Genomic DNA, 10010 nt, shown 5'->3' with positions numbered 1-10010 from the left:
TTATAATTGGATGTAATACTGAGGGTAATAGGAAATAATAAAAATCGATTTAAAATGTGGACATTTAAGATGTGGACACCACATGACTTCCTTGTACGCCTATTAAATTACACACGTTATTATTATTATATACACATTTTTTTAAAACGAAAAGTACATAAAATTTTGTTTCATTAATAACTTCTGATATTTTTTCATATTTTTTTTTGTTGTTATTATTGAATTATTATTTATTGTAAACGTTTTTTTTTACAATCGAAGATTAATAATTATTAATCAACATATATAAATTAAAAAGAAAGGTTAAAAAAAGGAATGTAGTCTGATTCGAACCGATGCCGTTCCCTTGTAAAATCCAAATATTTCATTAATTAAAATTTCATTTGGCTATAATCCTGGAACCAATGAAAATAAGTACCACTTATCATTGAAAAGCTCTCAATGAGGGTTTATTACTGCAATTAAGAAAAAGTCCAAAATCCAAAAAATTGAATTTTGGGCTTTTTTGGACACTTTTGTTTTTAGTCGATTGAATCAAAAGAGGAGTGCACAACTAAATGTTTCAACAGTCCTAAATCCAAAATTTCAACATCTTACGGCTAATCGATTTTGAGTTATCGCGAGATACATACGTATGTACAGACGTCACACCGAAACTAGTCAAAATGGTTCAGGGATGATAAAAATTGATATTTTCGTTGAAATCTGAAAACCGAAACGTTTTGGGATCACAATACTTCCTTTACTTCGTACAAGGAAGTAAAAATACTACGGGGAGTTTTCCCCAGTTTTATTAATACAGGGGGTTTTTCCGTTTTTTCAAATGTGATTGCTTAAAAGTCGAAAACGAAGCTTTTTATTGAGAAACGGTGTTCACTATTGCTTTTCTCGTAAAAAGCTGAATTAAAAATCATCTCCACCTTCCTAATTAGAAAACAAAAACCTGATGTGGACCCCACAGGACTTCCTTGTACGAATTTGAAAGTGAGATACGATCCTTTAATAAAGTGGACGGTTACACAATTACTAAAATAATAGTTTTTATTAACATCAAAAATTTATACAATTATTAATCCAACAGGAGTAATGAGCTAAATAACAATTATTTTGCAATATATTAAATATGGGACATGTATGCCTGAGTGTATATGTTGTTCTTGTAAAGCTCTATTTTTCACTCTGTAGTTAACTGTAATGAAGATAAAATTGAACAGAAATTCCAGAATAATTAAATGCAATTAAACAGAAATTAAACTAGAAAATTAATAAATAATACAAATCTTAATTATAATTTTCAATTCATAATAAGTAATCAGATGTTTCAGCAAATCTATAACATATACACATGTATAATGCCTATTAAATTACATAGACACATTTTTAAAAGTACATAAAATTTTATTTCACTAATATAACTTTGATTTTAAAAACTTTTTTCTTTTATTACTATTATTGAAAAATTATTTATCGTAAAGACTTTTTACATAATTATATTTTAATAATTATTCATAAAGCAATATAAACTCCAAAATTCAAATTTCTTTGGATGTTGGGCGTTTTTGGTCACTTTTGGTTCAGTTGATTGCAATCAAAAAGGGAGATGCGCAACTAGATGCTGCAACAGTCCTAAATCCAAATTTTCAACATACTATCGCTAATCGTTTTTGAGTTATGCGAGATACATACGTTCGTACGTACAGACGTCACGCCGAAACTAGTTAAAATGGATTCAGGGATGGTCAAAATTGATATTTCCATTGAAATCTGAAAACCGAAATTTTTCGCGAACATAATATCCTTTACTTTGTATAAGGAAGTCAAAATAATAATAATAATAATAATTCCCTGAGGTAGATAATCCCCACGTCCGGAACACAACATCTATGTTCCACGTCCGGGGCGGCAACAGCTGTACTTACGTACATTACATATAGCTGGCTAACGGGACTCCGAGTTAATTCCTCGGTTATGCTTTTTTACGTTTGACCTGTTTCCAACTTCAGGTCTCTAAACGGACTGGATTTTTCGGCTACCTGCAGGAAATGGAATAATAAAACACTTACAATTAAGCATCTAATGGAAGAGTGAACCATATACGAGGACCTCAGAAAGCGGTTCCAGCTAAGAAATGATATTGCTGCTGATTTGGAAAATGGAAATGAAGAAAAAACAGTTGCTTATTTACACGCCGAGGACTTTTTAAAAGTCTGTAAAAATGAAAATTAAAAGTTGTGTTAAACATACTCTAAGGGATAGTTTTTATATATATAAGGGTGTCTTGATGCGTGGCACGTATAGTAACGGTAGGTAGCCCTCTTGCCTAGGCCGCTCGGGCTCGCCTGCATGCAAGAGCAGGGAGTTGGGGTGTATCCAATGATGGCATGGGGGATCCTCAAGGGTGGACTGAGGACGCGAGGCTATAGGTATGCGCAATGCATGCCTATAGCCAAGTAGGTCAGGGTCGGGACGGGCAGGCTCCTCGCCGAGGGGCTTTTTGGCCGTTCTGAACAGGTGGTCAGACTGCTCTTATGACGCTGGGAGGACCCCGGTGGGTTATGTCCTACGGGACTGTTTATAGGGAGGAGTCAACTGCCACGCCATCCTGGGGCGACTGAGTGCTGATTAACGGCGGTTCTGGTCGCCCCGAGGGTGCTTAAATAAATAAGTGAGGCAAGTAGAAGGAGATAATGGTATTGTAAAGACTTATTTCCATTTATGTACTTTGTGTTATTTTCTCAAATTTTATGATCGGGGCCCTTTACACCCCATAAGTGTATTTTATTGTCGTTTTGTGTATTTTATGTTTTTTTTAAAAAAATGTACGGGTTCTTTACACCCTTACATGGGCCGACCCTGATGGTGATACTAACCTTTTTTTTAAGAATGTGACGGGGCAATGACCTTAGCAGTCGATTCCCGTAAAACAAAAGAAAAAAAAATAATTTGAATTTGGCGAATCCAACATGGCAAACAAAACGTTTAAATACAGCATAAAAAATCATGAACTAAATAAGTCCGCACTTGTTTCTACTCCCTTACTTTCCCTTTCTTAGTATCCCTTACTTTCGAAATATGAAGCCTTTTCCATACTTTGATATTACTCTGTAGAGTAAATAGTAATCTATATTTAATGGTAACTATTTGCGTGTATATAGTTGTGTGTTCGTTTAATACAAGAGTCACAAATAGTTGTTATTTTATTTATACTAACCCAGAGCCGGAGGAGATTTTCCAACGTATAAGCTTAAAATCTGAAAGCCTCCATCGAGCGGCTTAGTGTAAATAATCCTACAAATATTTGTGTAATACTATAAATAATCTTGAAATACATAGTGCTGAACTTGAAAGAGGCCCCATCAAACAGTAGTTTATAAACTACTGTTTGATGGGGCCTCTTTATATATTCACTTTAACAAAAATATGCATTTAGTAAATACATTTAGTAAATATATTGGTGTGAGATGGGTAAAATAATGGGAAAGATATTTGTATAATTTGAGTTGTAGTGGTGAGGATTGTTTATTGCCTGCACATTTGAGTATTGCCAGGCTGTATGCAGCATTAGCTTTTGAACAAGGTTGGGTAATCCTGTTTTGTTGTTTGTTAAAATGCGGTTAACTGTTGAAGAACATGTATTCGTGATGGAAAATTATTTTAAAACTAAATCTCATATTGTATGTCGGTGGAAGTTCAGAGAAAATTTTGAAAAGGAAACACCAGTTAAAAGTGTTATTTGAAAGTTAGTTAAATTTTTTCACGAAACACGTTCGGTGTTAGTTCAAAAACGTGATCGACACTGGTAAATTTTAACGACGGAAGTGTTACAGGGGATATTAAAGAGGCAGTTACAGGATTTTCTCATAAACGTATGCGGAGACTAAGCCGGGAAAAGAATGTTTCACTAGATTAAGCTAGCATTGCAGCGAGAAAAATGCTGAAATGTTATCTGTATCGAATGCTGGTTTTCCATGATCTAACTAATGATAATTATGAAAAAGGGGTTTATTACTATCAATGTTTCAAGAACTACATTAGAGGCCACATTGGCATTTTAGATCAAGTGTTATTCACAGATCAAGTGTTTTGATGGGTATGTTAATAATCAGAACTACCGGACTTAAAGTACTGAAAACCCGCATATATTCTTTGAGTCTCCCCTACACTCACAAAAAAAAAAAAAAAAAAATAGGCGTATGGTGTGCAATTTCAAGGCGATGAATAATAGGACTTGTAATTTGAAAAAAAAAAAAACTGTAGATACTGCCGTCTATCGAAAAATTATGCAACACTTCATAGCCCTACTCCAAGAGGATGAGTGTGATTTTTGATTGCAACAGGGGAGCGCCACTTGCCATTGGAAATGCTACAGGATTTCTTAGGTGGAAGATTTTCAACACCTTCTGTAAATTATTATGTAAATTTTTGCCAATAAACTATTATTTATAGACTAAACTAAGTGTTGTTGGACTAAAATGTGGGTTTTACATTAAACTAAGTTGATCACCAATGTGCATACAAATAATTTCTATTAAATATAGTTTAGTATTTGTAATTATTAGGTAAATTTCATAAGAAAGCTACCTATTGTAATGGGTAGCTTCGCGGGCGTGCGCGCAATTTACCAAAGTTTCATCGCAACCGGATGAATGATATAGGATCGCATACAGGACAAACAAACATTCACTTTACCGTCCTTGACGAATTGTAATCGCGAAAAATTTCGGTTTTCAGATTTCAACGGAGATATCCATTTTGACCATCCCTAAATTCATTTTGACTAGTTTCAGCGTGACGTCTGTATGCACGTATCTCGCATAACTCAAAAACGATTAGCCGTAGAATGTTGAAATTTTGGATTTAGGACTGTGGTAACATCTAGATGCGCATCTCCCCTTCTGATTGCAATCGACAGAACTAAAAGTTTCCAAAAAAGTACAAAATCCAATTTCTTTTGGATTCTGGACATTAACTGCAGTAATAAGCCCTCATTAAGAGATTTTCAACGATGTATCATAAGTGGTACTTATTTTCATTGGTTACAGAGTTATAGCCAAAGAAAGGTTTAATTAACGAAACATTTGGATCTTACAAGGAGAAGGCAAATCGGTTCGAACAGACTTCATTCCTTTTTTTTTAATTTTTAAATTTAAATATATTGATTTATCAATTATTATTAACCTCAAATTGTAAAATGTTATACGATGAATAATAATTCATCGTAAAACAAATCAAAATTTTTTCATATTTCTTTTTTTAATAAAAATAAAAAAAATATGAAAAATATCAGAAGTTATTAATGAAATAAAATATTATGTACTTTACATTAAAAAAAAAAACAGTGTATATCTAATTTAATAGGCGTACAAGTACGTCACGTGGTGTCCACATCAGATTTTTAAATATATAGAAGATAACTGTCTAAAAAGTTTTTCTTGGTATATTTATAAATAAAAACTTTGTTTTCTAGTTTATTAGTTCAACGGACTATCAATAAATTCTACTACATATGTAATTTTAGTCTTATCCGGGGGTTTTTCTTTGTTAATTAACCTTTTTTTTCTTAACTAGAAAAACTAGGTAATGAATGGAACTTAATTAGATATTTATAAAAAATGTCAAACATAAGATTATACATTCTTTTCATTCCTTTAAAATGACAATATAATTTTTCTATTTTCTTAACGAATCTAACAGAAGATAACATATATATATATATATATATATATACATACTAAATATATGTATGCATATATATATATGCATACTTAACATTTATTTAATGCGTTACACAAGAAACAAATGAGTATGACATTTACAGGGATTCATATATTATAAAAGACAAAAGACAGATAAGAATATATTGCACAACGATATATACATACATATACACACACACACACACACACACACACACACACACACACACACACACACACACACACACACACACACACACACACACACACACACACACACACACACACACACACACACACACACACACACACACACACACGCGAGTATATGCAAATAATATATAATATTTCGTATCAAGCGAACAATTCTGAGAAATTTTGGATCTGACAGTAGCAAATGTAAATTTGTAATGATTAAGTGAACCTAACATTTTGAACAAATATATTAAAAACCATAACGTTAAAATATGTTCTGTTATTCTATATTTAAAAATGATTTTTTTATTAATTTTTTTAGTTGTTTTCTGCATATTTTATTTAAATAATGATTATAATATAATAAAGAAAAAACTAAACAAATAATTAAACATGATCTATATTTAGAGCAATATAAAAGTACAATAAAAAGTTTTTAAAAACGATATTGTAATAATATATAGTGACTCACGTAGTTTTACCGACGCGTTCTGAGCTTATTCTTCTAACGAAATTAATGAAAAATCGTTCATATAAACATGGGTCCGGAAACACTCCGTTAGAGAGTTACGGCTAGCGAAAAATTTCGTCTTCATCCTGGGAAAAGAGAGAAATAAATCCAAATTAAGGGTTTTCATACGGTTAGTAATAAAGTTCTTCAACTTGTATTTGATTTTTACGGGACTATTTTAAATAAATTTTCTCAGAATTAAATTCTCTACATGTTTTGATAATAATTTTACTCAATTCTTAGTCATTTAACTAAATTTTTGTATTACAAACGCAAAGAAAAACGTGTTTTAAGACAAAAAAAAATTCTTGTTTACGTCGGATGTTATGAAAAATACTAAAAATACGATTCTGGAACCTGTTTTATTCAATTTTTCAGGTCAAAATTCATAAGAGATCATGAAGTTTATTCCTTAATTTGGGTTCCTAGATTTTCAGTATGGTTTTATTTCACTCTTTGTCAGGAATGAAGGCAAAATCTTTTGCTAGCCGTAACTCGCTAATGGAGCGTTTCCGGACGCATGTATAAGTGAAATTTTACATTATTTTCTTTAATAGAATGAGCTCAGAAAGCGCTGGTAGCAATACGTGAATCACCCTGAGTGTAATTCACAATTATCAGGAAACGTAAATACAAGGGCAAGAAAAAAGTAAAGTGAAATTAAAAAAAAATCAATATATTATTTGTACTTGCATAAATCATACACGCATTAGTTTTCAATATTATCCCTTCTTACTTCTATGCACTTTGTCCATCTTTTAATGAGCTTGTGAATCCCTTTCTGGAAGAAAGTTTTCGGTCTGGTGTGCTTTTCACCGCTTCTATGATCTCTTCATCAGGTAGATAATGATTCCCTCGCAACTCTTCTTTTAATGGGCCAAAAAGATGAAAATCGTTTGGAACCAGGTCCGGACTGTATGGAGGCTGATTCAGCAGCTCAAAACCGAGATCTTTAAGGCAAAGGACTGTTTTTTTAGCCGTATAAGGTCGAGCGTTATCCTGAAGCAAAATCACTCCTTTAGAAAGTTTAGCACGTCTTTTAGATTTGATTTTTTGCTCCAGTAAACGCAGTAGTTCACAGTAGTTGTCACTGTTTACTGATTGACCTTTAGGTGTAAAGTAAACCAAAAACAAACTTTCCATATCCCAGAAAATCGTCATTATCACCTATCCTGCAGACATCTGAGTTTTGAACTTTTTTGTTGTGAGAGATGAAGGGTGTTTCAACGCTAAACTTTGTCGCTTACTCTCGAGTTCAAAGTGATGGACCCGTGTCTCATCAACGGTTATTATTCGCTTAATAAATGAGTTTCCTTCATCCTTGTAACGTTTCAAAAGCTTCTGGAAAAATTTCAAACGATTTTCTTTGTGGATGCTGGTCAGTTAACGTGGAACCTAGCGAGCACGAAAGTTTAAAGAATCATGAATGATTGAAAATGCAGACCCATGGCTTATATTCAACTCACTTGCAGTGTTATCAACTGTAATTCGTCGATTACCGAGAATCATTTGTTTAACCGTTTCAGTATTGTCGTTAATCTTTGAAGTGGGAATCTAACATTGCCGCTGTTCATCACAGACAGAAATTCGTAGATCTTGCTTCCACTCAAACAACTCTCTCCATATTGATGCTGCATTCGAGGAATAATAATTGGTGGTTTCACCCCTTCTGAACTGAGGAAACGTATCACTTCTAGCATTTCTTCCTTGGTGCAATCAGACAAAGGAGCAGCACTAATTTTAAACAGAAGTTTAAACATAATCACAAATAACTAACAGTGAAACAATGCTTTTAATGAACAGCTGATAGAGCTTATTAATTATAGCAGAACAATCACTGCTGCCGTACATGTGATTGGGAGAAAATTCAAAATTTCTCTTTACTTTTTGACTTACCCTCGTATAATGTATAATTTTTTATTTTAGTAACTGCATGCTAACCGCCCAAATACATTTACATATGAAAAATGATTTTTTGTAATTTATTAAAAAAATTGCCATGTGTGCCTAAAATTCGAACCCAGAACCTTCCAGATGATTCGAATAGACCCTACCATTCCACCACTGAGGTCGTAATAATTAATAGAGTGAAAACATATCTACACAGTTAAGGATCTTTGGAAACGAATTCGCATTTTGGTACCGCATTCTTGTTAGTTTATTCCATTTCAAGAATGCTCACAATGACTTAACAATTAGTGTAGTGTTTCCCGGGCAACAAAGTTCTCGAAGGGATTAAAACGGTATTAACTGTACTTCATATTCGGATTCTTTTCAATGCCGTCGAACAAATTCTATATGTTTATTTGTCGTATTGGGCAAAATAACCCGTTATTTCTCCAGTTAATTCATTGTTGTAAAAGAAATACGGCCGATATTTTTGCGTGTGAGAATTACGCCATTGATCAGATACCGATTTTAATTGAATTAATTAGTTGGCGTGTACCTCTCACAAATAATTTTTTTCATCCTTTGATTGGGTTACGAAACATCTCAAATTCAGTAATGAAAAAACGTCAAAGTTAATATTTCATTATCCCATGCACGAATAAAATAAATGAATATGAAATGTGTGAATCGCATAATGGTGGCCGCTTTCAACTACTATTGAAACTTGTTCATTTATAATGTTGCTTCACTTTTTGAACTCTGTGTATAATCTAGTCTATACGATTCATTCTTGTGGATGTCAAGCAATGATCAGCATCCCATTTTTGTATCATAAATTTTGAAATATTATGAGAATATATTTTAAATGGGAATAAACGAAAAAGTATTCAGTACTTAATAACGACAAGGTTAGCCTTTTATTAAGGTGTTTCATATAAAAACAATAAAGATTGATTTTATTACAAATTAAATCAAACTGGCCATCCGACAAGAGCGTGTCATCTAATAATACACTCAGATATAACCTGTATCTGTGCGACATACAGAGACGTCAAAATACAGGTATGTATTATGTTTGACAACTCATGGAATCGTTAATTCTGCATCAAGATAATGCTTGGATACACATATCGCGTGCAATCGTTTGGGGGGGGGGGGATCTTATAAGTTGAAATTTAAACTATTTCTCAGGTTTTATATTCTCAGGCATGGGCGCCCCACAATTTTCACTTCTTTCCCTAATTGAAGATGAAATACAAAATCAATCTTTATGTAGAGTTTAATTAAAGGTTCTGAATTATGGATTTCAAAAGCAGTTTCAACTCATCTCTTTAATTTTTCAAAAAAACTGAATATTTTACCCACAAACAATCAATAGTTGTAAAGATCATAAAATAAATAATGTATACAATACAAGAAGTATGGCTGCAGAAAATACATAAATCTCGGCTGTATTTAAAGCGCGGTTTCGAAAGTCATTTGTCTATTTAGGACCTAAAATATATAACATGTTAGATAATAGTATAAAACTTATAACTGTGGAAAAAGAAATCTTCATTAAAGAGGTGAAGTGGGTTGTCAGTATTCAGGACACTCCACAGGCGCAAGTGGTAGCGTCTCGGCCTTTCATCCGGAAGGTCCCGAGTTCGAATCCCGGTCAGGCATGGCATTTTCACACGCTACAAATCATTTATCTTATCCTCTGAAGCAATACCTAA

General features: G+C 32.9%; 1 protein-coding gene across 1 annotated transcript; it reads right to left on the bottom strand.

Moving 5' to 3' along the window:
* Nucleotides 1-7140: 7140 nt before the first annotated feature.
* Nucleotides 7141-7563, bottom strand: LOC142317908 (histone-lysine N-methyltransferase SETMAR-like). The gene has a single exon (XM_075354448.1). The coding sequence runs from the start codon at nucleotides 7561-7563 to the stop codon at nucleotides 7141-7143; it is 423 nt and encodes a 140-aa protein (XP_075210563.1).
* Nucleotides 7564-10010: the final 2447 nt, after the last annotated feature.

This window comes from Lycorma delicatula, chromosome 1 (assembly GCF_047948215.1).
Source record: "Lycorma delicatula isolate Av1 chromosome 1, ASM4794821v1, whole genome shotgun sequence".
Classification (NCBI taxonomy): Eukaryota; Metazoa; Arthropoda; class Insecta; order Hemiptera; family Fulgoridae; genus Lycorma; species Lycorma delicatula.
The sequence above is the reverse complement of the archived record's forward strand: the minus strand, read 5'-3'. Positions and strand labels throughout refer to the sequence as shown.